This window comes from Papio anubis, chromosome 6 (genome assembly GCF_008728515.1).
Source record: "Papio anubis isolate 15944 chromosome 6, Panubis1.0, whole genome shotgun sequence".
NCBI lineage: Eukaryota > Metazoa > Chordata > Mammalia > Primates > Cercopithecidae > Papio > Papio anubis.
In genome coordinates, this window is record NC_044981.1 from 25,578,378 (window position 1) to 25,596,046 (window position 17,669).

Genomic DNA, 17,669 nt, shown 5'->3' on the forward strand with positions numbered 1-17,669 from the left:
ATTGTTCAAGGGTTTTTTTTCTTTAAGCAATTTCCATACAGACATAAGCCATGTTCCCCCTAGGCACCTTGAGACTTGCAAATCAAGATTACAGGAAACAGCTTTCCCACCGCTCTATGGCAAGACATCTAGACCAGGTATCCCAACCACATGAAAATTTGTCCTTGTATCCAACAGCATGGGCAAGATGCATGCTTTTTCTCAGTCATCCACAACCTATCTGTGAAATAGTAATATACATTGCAGACACAAATCAAGCATCTGACTAAGCTCACTCTGAGTTGTCCTTTCAAAGAGACATGCTAACTTGGTATAGCTTTATGATAGCTTCTCACCACCAGCCTCTCTCGTAAGATCAGAGTTTTTGGCTGCCTGCGGGACACCTGCTTCTGGATATCCCACAATACCTCAAACACTCAAGAAGAGAAGACACAGCTTTTTCCCCAAATATGATCTTTGTAACGTGTTCCCTGGAACCATGCCCCCATTTACCTGGCCTAGAAACTTTGACCGTATCTTGGGCAGCTCTTGTCTTTCCGTTCTCACTTCTCCACTTCATTAGTGTGCCTCATCACCTCCAGATTAGATTAAATTACTACAAGAGTCTTTGATTTCAGCCCCTGAACAGGTTTTCCTGCTTATATTCTCTGGCGTCTCCAATTGGTCCTTCATGCTGCCCCAGAATTACCTCCCCAGAATTCAGGTTGGTCCATGCTGCTGCGTTGGTGTCTCCCTATCATCTAAGGAGTAAATTCCTTCTTCTTTAGCATAAGACTCCTTTTGGGTTTTTGTATTATTAGTTGGAAAGTATTCAACTGGATATTATGGAATACTCAATACTCACTCAAAAGTGACTTAAACAATGAGAAATATTTATTTTCTCACCTAACAAAAAATCCAGAGGCCTCAGGATCCAGGCCTGGCTTATTCAGCAGCAGAGCATAGGTACCCAGGTGCTTTCCCCTTTCTGCTTTGTTATTGTCAACCAGCATGCGGCCTTTTATCCTTGGGCCTCCCCATTTGGTGAATGCCAGTGGCCTTCCACAGCTCAGACATCACATCTCCCTCACATAACTGCGGAAACACACATTCTCTCCTCCTGACAAAACCTGCCCCCATGAGCTCCCTAGCAAATTTCCCCTTTTATCTCACACACCAGGATTATATCCCACTCACATGCCTATTAATCACAGACAAGAGGAAGGGGACTGTAGCTTAAGCAAATCAGTATCCATAATCTGACCCTAGGACTCTTCCAGCAAGAAAGAAAGTAGGCAGGGGAAAGGGTTAGGGGAAGCCAGTATTAGTATCTGCCATGCTCCATCCTTAGCAGCCAGCCCCACCCACACACTTCAGGCCCCCTGGAGTCATCACCACTCTCAGAAGTCAGTGCGTATTTCATTTCTCCATGCATTCCCTTTCCCCTTACACACACCTGCAGTGCCTTTCACTGCCTTTAGAAACACTCAACTCGTCATATCTGTTAGGTCCCAGCTTCTGATGCACCAGTCAGCATGAATCCTCCACAAGGCATGGTGTTTATAGTGCATCCCTCACTTTTGTTTCTTCCTGTCTATGTTATGATTGTACATATGGCTTCTATTCCTGTAGATTACGTGGTCCCTATTTTAGTGAGCCTTGTCCCTCCCATAGCCCTTAATCACAGTGTCTTAAATCTAGTAATAAATGATTGCTAAATCAAGGTGCATGTGAATTAACATTACAGCTGTTTGTTTTGCAGGTCTGTGCTGCCAACATAGTCTCCCAAGATGGTGAACAGAATGGTCTCATGGGGAGAGTAGATGAAGGTGTAGATGAATTTTTCACCAAGAAGGTGACCAAAATGGATTCCAAGTGAGTTCAGAGTAATTTCACTAATAATGCTGTTTAATTCATATTTAAATTAGTAACAGTTGCATTTTATATATGGAAATTACTATTCTGACAGCTTGCAAAATATGGTCTCTGGGCCAGCAATACCGGTGTCCACTGGGACCTTGTTAGAAATGCAAACTCTCAAACTCCTACCCCAGACCTACTGAGTCAGAAGCTCTGGAGGTTGAGCCCAGCAATCTATATTTTAATAAGCCCTCCAGGTTATGCTGAGGCATGCTCCAGTTTGAGACCTATTGTACGATTCTAAACCAGACCACAAAATGTCCCACCCCAAGATTCTTCCAGGGCTTCATCACTTGGATAGTTCCATTACTGGGGACTGATCATGGCTATGCTGGAATTACTTACTTTGAGCTTCTCCTTGTTCATAATTTGATTTATGGGGTTGGGGGGCTAAGTCATTGCTAAATGGCATGATTTAACAGACAGTGTCAAAATGACAGCAAAATTAGTAAAGAGCCCTCAGAGTTAGCATTTTCTGAAGAGTTTTCTCCTGTCTTCTTGCTACTGAGGCAGTTCCCTTAGAAGATAGTTCAGTGGTACTTTTGTTAACACTTCTTTAACTTGAAACATTTCAGTCTTTAAGCATGATTTGTACCACGTTATTTAATCCTCAACTAAATACAAATCTATCCCAAACTACGCTCTTAACATGGATTTGTCTTTATGAAGATTCTTCACCTTGAGATACCAAATTCAGGAACAAATGTAAGCCAGATAAGCCAAAGGCGTCAGGCTGGGCACAGGTAGGGAAGCAACTAATCAATTCTAGTAGATGGATGTGCCTTAACTTGCCTCGGCGGGATGGTGAAGTGGCAGTGAGTTAAATTTTTATATCCATAACAGTGTAACTTACTGAATCTTACAACCTTTAGGACCCAATTATTTGTCTTCTTTGACACTGGCCTTGAAGCTTAGCATACTATACTTAGCAAAATTTTCTTCTCCTATCTTTCAAGAACCAACCTAAATATCATTTATTCTTTGAAGCTTTTCTGGGACTGCTCCTCCCACCCACCCCTGAATTAATTGCCGTTTCTCTACTGCTAACTTACTACTTTTCTTTCCATCCTTCACACACATCTGTTAAAGCCTACGTCATCCTTTAAGAGTTTGTTGGATTTTTAATTTTTTTACGACTTAAGGAATAGATGAATGTGTTTTCAATGTAAAAGATTCAAGAAAAACCAACACAAACATATTGCAAAATGGGAAATTGCTGTTAATTATTTGCTTTCAAGTCTTTTTTCCCAAATAGAATGCTATTCTTAAGGAGCAATACCTGGGCCTTATTTTGTTATAGCTTCAATGTCTAACACAGCCCATAATATATAGTCTGTCCTCAATTAGTGATGGTTGAATGAGTGGAGAAAATCTTGACTCGTCTCCATATAATTTATAGATACCATTGTTTGCTCTTATCTTTTTAAACTTCTGAAATTTATATTCAGTTAGTGGGATGGTTTATAAGCATTCGATCCAAACTGTACGTATTGTTAAACCTGCCCCAGTGTGATTTCCTCTCCCGTTAATGCTACTTTCTTTTTTAATAGTCTCTGAATGAAAGTTGGGTAAATTTTGTAAGGTATAAAATATATTTTTTAATAAAGATATTGCTCAAGGAAGATTCTGTTCCTGTTTCAGTGCACAAATAGAACTAAATACATCAATTTTCATCATCAAATAATATGATGGAATCTACTAGGTTGTGATTTTAAAATTTTTTATAAATAGATTGTCAGTCCAGTCTTTAAAGTTCAAGGGATAGGTAAAATCATGAAGTAGTATGAAGAAAGTTTGAAAATCAAAGTTATACATGCTCATAAAGTGTCAGATGTTCTACGAAGGCCTAAAAAAAGTTCCTTGTTATTTTCCCACTCCCTATTCCTCAGAAGCAACTAGTTTTTATTCCTTAGCTGTTTCTTCCATTTGTCTTAATAGCATACTTTCTTTTTTCTTTCTGTGTTTCATTTTTAGGTAGTACTATAACCATTAACTTCTTTCTTAGATGATGATAATACAGACCAAATATCTCTCATCTGAAATGCTTGTGACCAGAAGTGTTTCATATTTGGGATTCTTTTTTGAATATTTGTATTATACTTGCTGGTTTTATATCCCTAATCTGAAATTCAAAATGTTCCAATGAGCATTTCTTTTGAGCATCATGTTGGTGGTGAAAAAGTTTCAAATTTTGGAGCATTTCAAATTATGGATTGCGGATACTCAACCTATATACTCTGTCACCACACACACACACACACACACACACACACACACACACATATACACGTACTTAGGCACACACATGTACTTAGACACACACACTTTTCCTTGCCTCATCTTCTTTATTTAATTTTATCATGATTAGTGTCTTAGTCTGTTTCTGTTGTTATAACAAAATACTTGTGAGTGGGTAATTTATTTTGTTTAGCTAATGGTTCTGGAGGCTGGGAAGTTCAAGTTTGGGTGGCCACACTGGTTGGCTTCTGGTGAGGGCCTCCTGCTGCATAATGGCATGGCAGAGAAGTGAAAGGAGAATTGAGTGTGTGCAAAAAGAAAGGAGGGGTAAAGGAGGCTGACTCACTTCATAACAACCCAGGCTCTCAAGAACGTATCCATTCCCATGAGAACTAATCCAGTCTCAGTAATTGATTTTAATAACCTAATCACCTCTTTAAGGTACCAACACCCAATACTATCAAAAGTCATGTTGAGCCCAAGTCTTAACATAAGTTTTGATGGGGACAAACCACAGCAGTTGGTTAGATCAATATTGAGTGTTTGCTTCATTCTAACCATGTAAATATTAACAACTGTGTTAGATTGTATACTGTGATTACATTTTCTTTCTATAGAATTTTTTGTTTTCCTTGGTGTTAATAATTGTCCCCTTTTTCATTTGCTTTGTTTTCTGCATTCCTTTCACTGACTTATCTCCTAAATGTCCAGTAAAGATATAAATTTCCTTTCAATTTGTTCAAGTATTCTCAGTTTTTTTTTTTTTTTTTTGACACACGTCTTACCAGCATCTGACCAGCTCCAGTGTGTCCTCTAGGTCCATCCCACTGCTGTCTTCTGGGATCTCCCTTCATCATCTGCTGGGGGATTCCCTTCACTTCATCTGTGTCATTTTTCTGTTTCCATTGGCCCATGTTGGTCTTAGTTTATGCCCCTGTTTTGGTGGAGCACATTCTTGAATTGCTTCCTAAGAGAAGTTTGGAAAACAAGTTTCTGTAACTGTTGCATATCTTTCATTTGGATTAATAGTATCACTAGGTATAGAACTGTAGGTTGGTTTTCCTTGTACCTTAGCATTTTGATAGCTTTGCTCCATTATCTTCTAGCTTCCGGTGTTGCTACGAGAATCTGATGTCGACTTGAGTCCTGATCTTTTGTTTCTGACTTGCTTTTGTTTTCCCTCTCCTCTGGAAGCATTTGGGATCTTCTCTGCATTCCCAGTGTACTAAAATTTTATGATGATATGTGCCCTGAGGTGGATTTTTTATTTTTTAATTTTTTTAAAAAACCGATTTGCCAGGCATTTATAAGCCATTTCAATCTGGAAACTCATGTCCTTTGTTGCTGAATTTTTAAAAATTATTTATTTCATAATTTCTTCCTTTTTTCTCTGTACTTTTTTTCTTAAACTTCTATTATTATTATTTGAGATAGCATCTCACTCTATCACCCAGGCTATAGTGCAGTGGCATGATCATGGCTTACTGCAACTTTGACCTTCCAGGCTTAGGTGATCCTCCTACCTCAGACTCTTTTAACTGGGACTGCAGGCATGGACCACCCCTCCTAGCTAATTTTTGTATTTTTTGTAGGGATGGGATTTTCCCATGCTGACCAGGCTGGTCTCGAACTCCCAGGGTCAAGCAGTCTGCCCACCTCAGCCTCCCAAAGTGCTGGGATTACAGGCATGAACTACCATGCCCAGGCCGTTATTCAGATTTTTTATTTCCTCTGTTAATCCACTGATTCCTACCTGTTCTCTCCTATTTTTTTTTTTTTTTATTCTTTATATTCCTTTTTTTTTTTTCTGGAATATTTCCTCAGTTGTGTCTTTCAACCTTGAGTTTTCTACTTCTGCTATCACATTTTGCTATTATTCATGTTGGTGGACACAATATTTTTTTCTCTTCCATGTTGAAAAGGAATGGGGCACCGAAGAGCTTCTTGGAAATTTGTGGGTAGAGCTTATCGACTGGTGGGCTTCAATGTATGGTGGTCTTCCTGGACCATTTTGTTGGGGGAGGGGGTATCCCTGACTCTCAGAATCTTTAGGTCTTTTCTGTTGAGCTTTGGAAACTTCAATCTCCTGCCTGGCAGGTATAAACCTGCCTGCCTGATTCTGGCATGCAGAGTGAGAAAAAGGGTCCCGGGGGTGTCACTGCTCACTGTGCAGGCTTTCTTGAGCCTGCCTGTTTCGTGATCTTCACTCAGTTCAGCTGCATTTGGTGTCCCCCAGCTCAGCTTCTTTGGTTCATTCTCTCCGGAGAGTGAACTTGGGTGTTGGGATGGGCATCATTGGCTCTGTGGTTTAGGGAGAGGATCTGATGAATTTCTGAACAGGCTTCACAAAGAAGAGAACCGTCCTGTCTTCATTTCCCCTTCATGTCCACTTGCAGAGGTACCTGCATCTCCTCATTCTGGAGCCAGCACAAATCACATGCTTCTGGGTCTCTCCGACTGTTGGCTTAGGTTTCAGCTTTCTCTGATCTATTAAGTCAATTTTCACACATATCTAGCGTATTTTGGCTTCCAAATTTTGTTGTTTCTGCCTTTTCTCCCCTATAGGGCTTATACTTTCTTTTATAAATCCTTTGCTATTATTTTAATGGAGATTCAGGGGAGCTAAGTGGATATTCAGTCTGCCAGCTTTAAATGAGACAGTTGTCTGTGATATTTCCTACTTAGCTCATTTCATTGACTGTTTCTCCCTTTCCATTTCCCAAGTTTCAGCATATTCTCCCTCTGAAAACTCTCTCCCAGAGCATACTCTCTGCCTTTTTGGAACCAAACTCAGGTTTAGCTGCTTGCCGCTCAAAAAGCCAAACACGTGCGAAGCGAAGTTTGATTTATGCAAGTGACGACAGCTTGGGAGATGGCCAGACTCAAGTCCCAAAAAGCCATCTCAAAATTTTCAGGCTGGCTAAAAGGGTTTTAAGGTGAAAGGCGGCAGGCATGAAAACTATGCACAGGAGTGGTGTGGGATGCCGGTGTGTTAGTTGTTTTCTGATGACTATCTTGAGTAATGGACCATTTGGAGGTCTGGTTGGTTTCCTCTTGACAGAGGTTAGGTTATGGATTAACTACGTACCAATTTCTTCTCGGAAGGGAGAAAATTGCACCACCACCTCTGCTTTATGCCTGGATTGTTTCAAGATTACTCTTTGGAATCCTCAAGCAGAGCAGGTAGTTAGATACATATATAAAACAAGAAACAAAGGGAGGGAGGAGTTACTTTTAGAGTAAGCTAGCACACTGGCTGTACCAGTTATATTTTCATCTTTCATACATAATGTTTGCGCACCTCAATTTTCTCACATGTGAATATGATGATGATATTCCACATTCCTTTCTGTTTCCTAAAGGTAGTAACTCAAATCCGCTTTTAAATGTGCTTCTGAATGGTTACTGTATATGTAGCAATCTCCATATTTATATTTTGACTGATTCTTGCCGGAACTTATTTACAGTAAAAACAACAGATCTGTGTCTTGGTTTGAAATGCAGGAAATGGTCAACAAGAGGCTCAGAGTCTCATGAACTTAATGAAGGAGGAGATGAAAAGAAAAAGCGAGATTCTCGGAAAAGTAGTGGCTTTCTCAACTTAATCAAATCCCGGTCCAAATCTGAGCGGCCACCAACGATCTTGATGACAGAAGAACCCTCCTCACCAAAAGGGGCTGTCAAAAGTCCACCTGTGGACTGTCCCAGGAAGGACACAAAGGCCACCGAGCACAATGGCAATTCTGAACGGATAGAGGAGATAAAAACACCTGACTCCTTTGAAGAGAGTCAAGGGGAAGAAATAGGGAAGGTGGAACGGAGTGACAGCAAGAGCAGCCCACAGGGAGGGCGGAGGTATGGGGTCCAGGTGATGGGCAGTGGTCTGCTGGCAGAGATGAAAGCCAAGCAAGAGAAGAGAGCTGCATGTGCACAGAAGGTAAGGGTGGGCCTCTTTTTAATTAATTCATTTTTTTGATATATAATAGATGCATATATTTTCATGGTGCATGTGATATTTTTATATATGTCCATCACCTTAAACATTTAACTTTCCTTTATGCTGGGAATATTCACATTACTCTCTTCTAGCTATTTTGAAATAGACAATAGATTATTGTTAACTAGAGCTACCCCACTGATCTGTCCAATACTAGATCTTGTTTCTTTTATCAGCTGTGTTTTTGTACCCATTTTGTACCTCTTTTCATCTCCCCCCATGCCCCCACACTTCCTGCCCTCTGGTAGCCCCCAATCTACTCCTAGTCTTCGTGAGATAAGTGGGGGTTCATTTTTGACTTGGTTGTCCTTGTTTGTGTTTTTGCCCTCACTTGGTTTATTTGGGTGAGAAAATAAAAATAGCCTGTTGGTTAAATAGAAATCCAAAACTATAACTTACTGCTAAAGAACCTGCAGCACAGACCCTAAAGAAATGGCCACGTTTTCACTGTGGCCTGAGGGTCACACTTTTGTGGAGTGCCAGCATTCTAAGGTAGGCTTTGAAGACCCCAGTCTTTTCCCACCTGCCCAGGGGACTCCTGTGCATGTCGTGGAAGCATGTCAGAGATGTTCCCGGGTCAGGGGAAATGCTCATGTCTGGGGGAAAAGACAGTCAACTGAATCCAAATGGAAGACTGAAGGTAATATTGAAGATAGGTGAACTACCAGAGGGAAATAAAAACACTGAAACTAGATTATATATAAAAATGGAAACTATTTTCTGACTTATTCCCTTTTCAAACCTAAAAATTATTCTCTTTTCAAACCTAAGAATGCCTTGCTATATTCCAGATTTAAAAGACAAAAGAAATCACAGTCAAGGTATTCTATTAGAATTAATTGAATATTTGACCACTGATATATATCATCTGTTGCTACAAAGAAAAACTTCATAGTTTAAAATTTGCTGAGTTCCCCCAAAATCTGACTTAAAACATTATTTGTTCTTCGAACCTCCTTTTAAAGTGTAAGGAGTCTTTTTCACTTTCCTTTTTACCTCTGTTTTCTCCTGTCACTGCACGAAGGATTGTATCCGTGTGATAAAATGAACATACCCATGTGTAAGTCAGGTTATGGCTTCTGTGCATTATCTTGAGCTCCATTATTTTTACACAACTGGTTCTCCAAAGAAAGGATATCACCTGTCTATTTTATTTGAAGTACCACAATAAAACAGTTCATCCCGGTGAGCCCTTGACTTTCAGAAAGTAAGCAATTAACTAATGGCAGGTGTAGGGAGCTCTTTTATATGGCTTCTAAACAACCAATGTTTAAAAATTAAACTCCACTTCCCACCTGATCTTACAACTATTCACCAAAGTTCTCCCACCAACATCAACATCATTTAGCAATTCTCTAATTATAGATCCCTCCTAACGCACTGAGAAACCCTTAGAGTTGGGAGAGACCACATAACTACATCCTGCTCGCTCAACAAAGGAGGCATGGTGTGACCCTCACTGGTCAGAATTCTGGATAATACTACAACCATGTCATTAGTGAGTCAGATGCCAAAGGAAATGTTAAAATTTTAATGTATGTTGTGAATTTCTTTATAACAATGAATGTGCGGTTTTCATTAATATGCTGTTTCTGTTTTTCATGATTAACAGTTTCTTTTTGGTGTAAAGATGACATGTGCTAGAGTGTTTTATTCATGTACTTTGGATTTGATATCTAAATCAGCTTAAAGTGACAAAATCTTTATGGTTTTATATTTGTTTAGGGTTTACACAGTATTAATGATCTCTTAGCGCCATCTAGTGTGGGTTTTAAACCACCATTGTTAAAAATTATTGCTATTTAAAATTCAGTCATGGGTCTTCTGTCAAAATCATTAAATAATACAGTTTTTCAAAAATTTGCTTTAGAACATTTTTTTTCTAAAGTACCATGACTGTATTCTTTATAAAGGTAGCAACAATTAGCATCAATGATCAGTATACTGTTGATAAAATATATGATGTCCTCACCCTCCTCTGAGCAATTCTCTTTGCATTGTTGGCATTTTATATATTTGGCATTTTATATATATATATAAAAATACATATAAATATATTTATATATATATATAATACTTACAGTTCTTTTTCTATATATGTATATAGAAGATATGACACTTCATTTATTGACAAAAGAAACAATCAGTGAATACTTAAAGTTCATGTATTTTCCTCTGGGGCCTCCAAGACATCTGTCTACACACAAAGGCCGTGGGCATTATATTATTTTATCCTTATTCCCCACAGTCAGTTTGGGATTTATAAACAACTTTAAAAATATGGGAGGGAAAAGAAAACAACTCCCAGGATTGTTTTAGAGATGCAGGCAAATGAGGTGCCCCGGGTACAGAGTTTAAGGAGGTCCTCACTTTCAGGTGCCTGCCCTGCACTTGGAGGAACCTGAAAGGGAAGGATGTGGAAGGGGACTTCATGGATGGTCCCCAGCCCAGTCCTCCAGGCACTTGTCCTGGGCACAGAGGGCTGGCATGGGGCCTCCTTTTTAGGAGATCACTTTTCCATAGTGAAGCCAAATAATGTGCCTGTTTTAGCTGCAGTGCTTGTAGACACATTTCCTCCTGAACACCTGTTCAGCACCTTGCACTCATGACAGTGGAACTTTTGTCATCTTCCTGAGAAATTCCTCAGCCTTCCTGCCCCTTGGGTGCTTCCTTCTGATAGAGCCGGCACTCCTGGGGAGTGTGTGACTGGAGTAGATTGATGATTTCAGGGAGTGAGGCTTTTCTCACCTGCATTTCAAATAATCCTTCCTGTATCATCAAACACAGTTTAAAGTTAGGAATTGGCTGGCTGCAGAGCTTTTGAGGTTTGTCGGAAGCATGAGATGAGCAGGAACCAGTAGTCTGAAGGTCAGACTGCCTTGGGAATCATCATGCCTCCTGGTCTACTGGTCCACCTTGTTTTTGCCTGTTAGATAAGAGGTAGATGTAGACCATCTTTGTCAATATAATTCTTAGATATTATGACGTAAACACCAGACTTTGCTTTCTATATCTTTTTTGGTATCTAAATGCCTCAGTCTAGTGTAGACTTTCTAAACTTTCCACTCCTACCCCAAGACAGTGGCATTTTACTTTCCCCATCATCACCATCTTCGCCATCACTAATTCCTCCCACCTGCAGATTTTTAAAAAATTTGTTCAGTCCTGTTCATCTGTATTTGCCTCCTAAATAATAGATCTGTGTCCTGTGATTCTGCCTCAAAGCAAGGAAGACCTTGCCTGTTTCAGGACCGCTTTCACCTATATTATCATTGAGGTTGGAAAGGTTGCTGCTGCTTTGAAAATTATATATATATGTATTTTTAATAGATAAGGTCTTGCTCTGTCACCCAGGCTGGAGTGCACTGGCACGATTATAGTTCACTGCAGCTTCAAACTCCTGGGGTTGGTCAGGTGATCCTCCTGCCTCAGCCTCCTGAGTAGCTGGGACTTCAGATGCATGCCATCATGCCTGGCTAATTTTTCTATTTTTTGCAGAGATGGGGGTGGGGGGGGTCTCACTTTGTTGTCTAGGCTGGTCTCAAACTTGTGACCTCAAGCAATTCTCCCATCTCAGTCTCCCAAAGTGCTGAGATAGATTACAGCCACTGCACCCAGCCAAAACTAGAGTTTTGGAAACCAGACCTAGAGCAGATTCTGTCAATTTCTAGTGTGTAAGGGCCCTCATCACATAAAGCTTCAGGGGCTGCAGAGCTGCATAGATGTTCAACAAGAAAAACAGTAAAGGTCACCGAGCCCACTGACTTTCCCTGGTCCCGTGCACTTCTCTCCTGTGAGGAGCCTTCCGAGGAACCAAACCGGCCACACTTTGGACCCCACGGCTCTGACTGTAAACACAGAATAGAATGTGTTTCTCACAGCTTTGTCCCAGTAGGAGAGCCTACGGAGGCAAGTCAGGCACAGTCACCGTAACAGCAGCTGAGTTAAAGAGCCCTTCTTTGCTGTCATTTATTACCTGCATTGTTTTTTCACTTTTGCATTAAATAAATGTGCACTTTTTTGAGGGATGGTGCTTAAATTTTTCAGAAGCTTGGGAATGATGCCGTATCCCAGGATTCTTCCAGCCCAGCCTTGAGCAGCGTAGAACGGTTGGATGGAGGTGGGGCAGGTAAGTCAGGCAATTGCCATCATCCCTTCGGAAAAGTGCTTACCTTCTGATTGCAGGAGTCACATGTGATTGACAGAAGAAAAATTTAAATGGGGAGGCAAGAACCGATCTCTTTGTTGTGTGTTCTCAGCTACCACCTGAAAGACCACATCCCTTACCTACCTTCCCCTGGGGTGCATCCTGCCCCACTGTAGCATTGTGCCTGGACAGGGCACTTTTTGATTTCCCAAAGGGAGGAAATCCTGACTATTTTTTCACTGCAAACTCCTCAACTTGGAGCATTTTGGCAAAGTTAGGGGTGGGGGCAGCATACAGGATCATGGCTGATGTATTTAAGAATAAGACATGCATGATATATGGAAGATGGGTGGCTGTCTTATTTGGTATGAAAATATGCTTCCCTTGCAGCTTGAATATACATGAAATCCAATATCACTTGTCCCTCTGACTTTTTAGGTATAATAAAATAAGAAAATACCTTAGATGAAAACTGGAGAGTAATGTGTTAACTGTGTGATAGAATCCTCATTTTGCTATTTGAGATTCTTATGCATAGCTACAGTATCTTGGTGCAGTAAGAGTTGGATGATAAATCACATTTTATGGGCTTATTTTTACCAGTTGTCTTGTTAAATTAAGGCAGCAGTATGGATGGAGGTGGGGGATGAGATGACATTTCTGGAGCTGTTCTCACTAAACATGAGATTGCAGCCATCAGCATCGCCCTCCTCTCTTAGAACCTGCAGCCAGAGCCCTAACCGCTTGTTGTCCAGAACCAAGGCACTTCCATTTGGTTATACCTGTACCTTGTGCCAGATCTGAGAAAGACCTGAACACTTCAAATGCCTGAAGAACCACTGTTCTCCTTGTATGTGATTACAGCACTGTACACTATTAAATGTAAAAGCTTGTCAACCCTGGAATAGTCAGGGGTGATCAGAAAAGAACCAAAAAGTTTATTGCTTTTCTACAAAGAACATTACTCTTCCTCCAGCATGTTTTGATTTTAAAAACATGCTAGAACAGTATATTCTTAAGATATTCTTAAAACATCCGTGATGAGAAACAATGGTAAATGATTATAGCGGTTTGTACCAGACTTCTAGTTTCAAGTTACTGGCTTCTTTGACCTTTGATTAATTTTAAAGTGGCCTTTTTCGTCTTAGTGCCTAAACTGCACCCAGGTCTTCCAGAGAACCGCTTTGGTTTGGGAACACCAGAAAAGAATACCAAAGCAGAACCCAAAGTGGAAGCAGGTTCCAGGTCTCGGAGCTCATCCAGCACACCTACAAGCCCGAAGCCCCTCCTGCAGTCCCCCAAACCCAGCCTGGCAGCACGGCCCGTCATCCCGCAGAAACCAAGAACCGCCTCACGGCCTGGTAAGAGTTTTGCAGTTAGGGAGTTGCATTGTGACCAGGTAGCTTCCCAGAGCCAGCTGGATCAGACGCTGCAGGTTGTTTCAGGGGCAGCTAGTGAGCAAGGTACAGCGGCTTCTGCAGGAGGGGATCACAAGAAACCTGTGCAAAGCTGTGAAAGTGATGAGAGCTGAGGGATTCCTTTATTCAATGCTGAGCTCCACCATGTGTCAGAGTTGGGGACTCTGAGACTATCCTTGCTTTCAGGGGTACAGGTTGGTTGGTAGGCAAGACAGGGACATCCGTCTTTTGTCATGTTGACCCATCTGCAGTGCTTGGCTTGGCTTTCTGATACTTGTCTCCAGGGTGTTCAGACACTGAAAAGCAGCAGTTTAAGGATGAAGGCTACAAACGGGGAAAGCACAAGCTCTTCAGTTTTTATGCCGTATTCTATGATGTATCAAGGGTTTAGAACAAGACTTGGCAAACAATGGGCCTGTTTTTGTAAATAGTTTTCCTGGACACAACCATACGATTTGTACTGGTGTCATCTGGGGCTGTGGCTGTGCTACAGTCACCGAATGGTGTGCTTGCAACAGGGCCATATGGCCTGCAAAATGTAAAATATTTACTCTTGGGCCCTTTACAAAAAAGTTTGCTGACTATTAGTTTAGAAAATCTAATGATAGAAGAAACTTAAAAATATTAGAAATGGGTTGGTCTTCACCTTATTCTCTCCTGCACAAAAGAAGTCCTAGTGTGGTAGTGCACACCTGTAGTCCCTGCTACTTGGGAGGCTGAGGTGGGAGGATCATTTGAGCCTAGGAGTTTAGGCTGTCATCACACTGTGACCACACCACTGCACTCCAGCCTGAGTGACAAGACCCTATCTCTTAAACACACACACACACACACACACACACGCAATTTTTTTTTCATTTAACTTTCCATTGTAAGAATTTTCAAACATACACAAAAGTAGGATACGTAATATAACGAAAGTTACATCAATTCTTCACCTCTTCCCCTTGTTCTCCCACAAAAATTAGTCAAACAGGGATAAAAATAATATAGTCACATCATCATCATGGCTAATCTTTGAGCACTTAACTGTGTCCTTGGCACTGTTGTAAGTGCTTTTTGATGAACTCTCAATATCCTCATCACTGCTCCGTTTTGCAGATGAGGAATTTGAGGCATAGAGATACTGAGTTTGCCAAGTCACGCAGCTGGTGTGTCTGGGTAGCCGCCAGATGTTCTGACTCCACCAACTGTCTTGGTTACTGTGTTTCTATTGACCTCTCCCCCATGGACATGCATATTGTAAAGTAAGATGCGCAGGTCATCCTAATAATTTATCAATGTGCAGATGATTTGGGTAGAATGAGCAAAAAGGTAGAATCCTGTGTGTCCAAACTTCTTCCACTTGTGGTTCTTTCCCATGTTCCCTCATGTATTTTTTTCATTTCCCGGGTGGCCAGCCTGGATGACACTCCCTGGTCTTCATAGTCCATTGGTCCCTTGAAAAAACCAGTAAACCATCTCCAAAGAGAAGCACAAAGAAAGAGGTATACTGGCTTTACCTCAAGGAACTAAGCCTTGAAACAAACCCCTGAGTACTTCCTGAGTCTACTCAAACTTTTTCCCAAACCAAAGTTCTTTATGATGGGGAACACAAAAAATTTATTGGTACGCACACAATGTCTTCATGTAGAAGGAGTGGAGAGAATGAAGGCAGAGAAAATGGAAAAATGTTTTAATAGAAAGCAAAGCAAATAAGTTCTCAAAAGGAGGCTTGCTCCTAGCATTGTCATCAGCTAGGTGTGTCTCTAGTCTACAATAAAGAAACAGTTCTTATAAAATGAATCTAGTTTGTAGAGTAACTAGTTTGTAGAGTACAGTAGGCCCCTGTTATCCAAGGTTTTGCTTTTTACAGTTTCAGTTATTCATGGTGCAGATATTGAGAGAGAGAGAGAGAGAGAGAGAGAGAGAGAGAGAGACCACATTCAGATAACTTTTATTATAGTATATTGTTACAATTATTCTATTATTGGGTTTTAGTGTTAATATCTTACTGTGCGTAATTTATACATTAAACTTTATTATAGGTGTATGTGTAGGAAAAAACACAGCTTATGTAGGGTTCAGTACTATCCATGGTTTCAGACATCCACTGGAGGTCTTGGATTGTATCCCATGTGGATAAAGGGGGACCACTCCCTAGTTTCTAATGCTGAATATAAAACTAGCTGAATTCCCAATATTCTGTTGCAAGCAGTTTTATTTTGTTTATTTACTAAATGTGTTCATTTATTTCATAGCACTTAGTGTATCAAGAATTATGTTAATAAACCCATGTTTTTATAGAGCTTGGGAATTCAGCAGGCATTTTCAAATACACCATCTCATTTCCTCTCCGCCACAGCTCTGACAGCTTGTGAAGGTGGATAGTGTTATCTTCACATGTCTTATCACATCCCTGCTTATTTTGGTTAAGCAAGTAGGCAACTGGAAGTGTAAGACTGAAGAGAACCTTGCTGTAGATTGTCTTCTACGTGCACAGACACTCACACACCAACTTAAGAACCACCTTGCTGGTAACAGCAAAGGAAGGAGCAAGATCCAGTAGTCAGGGGTGTCCACTCTTTTGGCTTCCCTGGGCCACATTGGAAGAAGAATTGTCTTGGGACACACACGAAATATGCTAACACTAACAATAGCTGATTACTTTTAAAAAAAAAAAAAAAGGCAAAATAATCTTGTAATGTTTTAAGAAAGTTTACAAGTTTTTGTTGGGCTGCATTCAAAGCCAACCTGGGCCGCATCCTTGTCCAATCCTGTGGGCCATGGGTTGGACAAGCTTGTGGTAGATCCTTTCAATTAGGGTGAAACAGCCCTGGTGTTTGAATTAAGAGACTAGAATTGGCCGGGCGCGGTGGCTCACACCTGTAATCCCAACACTTTGGGAGTCCAAGGCGGGTGGATCATGAAGTCAGGAGATCGAGACCATCCTGGCTAACACGATGAAATCCCAGCTACTTGGGAGGCTGAGGCAGGAGAATCACTTGAACCCGGGAGGCAGAGGTTGCAGTGAGCCGGAATCGCACCACTGCACTCCAGCCTTGGTAACAGAGCAAGACTCTGTCTCAAAAAAAAAAAAAGGAAGAAAAGAGACTAGAATTCTAGTCCTAGCTATTTTGTCATCTTTCTTATTTTTAAGCTCTTCATTTGTCCAGTGACCAGAGTTTTTTCTGGTTCTAAAAGACCATGATTCCAAATTTTTGTTAGTGACCTACATATATGCATGCATGCATACACATACACACATATGTATAGTGACTGTTGTACTGGGTTTGACAACAGGTAAAGGCAGTGTCTTGTAAGTATTACATATTTTATGAAAACCAAACAGGCTTTGTGTTTAAGTCAGAAGGAACATGTGGTTTACTTACAGTCTAATTTTCAAATATCAGCACATTGAAATTCTTGATCTACAGGATAGATTCATATCTTTTCAGATACTAACTTTTTATGAGTATTCATTGGTTTTCCCTTTTGTTTGTGGATGTAACTTCACTGAGCAAAGACATAAAACTAATTTTTGGCCAGAAAAATTCTATGATGCTTTTTTTTTAAATGACCTATTTATATATATAGATTTACCAGGCTTTATGTTCTTGGAATCCAGTTTGTAGGATGGTTTGAGTCACGTGTTTGTGTCTCCTCAGATGACATTCCAGACTCTCCATCTAGCCCGAAAGTTGCTCTTCTTCCACCTGTCCTGAAAAAAGTTCCTTCAGACAAGGAGAGAGATGGCCAGAGTAGCCCCCAGCCCAGCCCCAGGACATTTTCACAGGAAGGTAAGGATTTCTTTTCTCTGGATTAGCTCTCCCCAAGGAGGGACATTTCAAAATAAAGGAATTCATTTTGGACTTTACTAATATCTTAGAGTTTGTTAAAGTCAACATTCCTTGGGTTAAATTTTTGGAAATGGAGTAGTTTCTTAGTTCAGAAACGATTCAGCATGATTGGTGACATTGGATCTTAATGA

At 40.6% G+C, this 17,669-nt stretch overlaps 1 protein-coding gene across 10 annotated transcripts in view; it reads left to right on the forward strand.

Moving 5' to 3' along the window:
- The window catches only part of CARMIL1 (capping protein regulator and myosin 1 linker 1), a 342,024-nt gene that overhangs the window by 314,090 nt on the left and 10,265 nt on the right, over positions 1–17,669 (forward strand). For all 10 annotated transcript variants that reach the window (XM_009204528.4, XM_009204523.4, XM_017957634.3 and 7 more), the window contains 5 exons: positions 1,742–1,854; positions 7,642–8,074; positions 12,182–12,263; positions 13,430–13,642; positions 17,347–17,478. In XM_009204528.4, the coding sequence (XP_009202792.2) occupies positions 1,742–1,854; positions 7,642–8,074; positions 12,182–12,263; positions 13,430–13,642; positions 17,347–17,478 (973 nt within the window). The remainder of the gene's footprint in view (positions 1–1,741; positions 1,855–7,641; positions 8,075–12,181; positions 12,264–13,429; positions 13,643–17,346; positions 17,479–17,669) is intronic.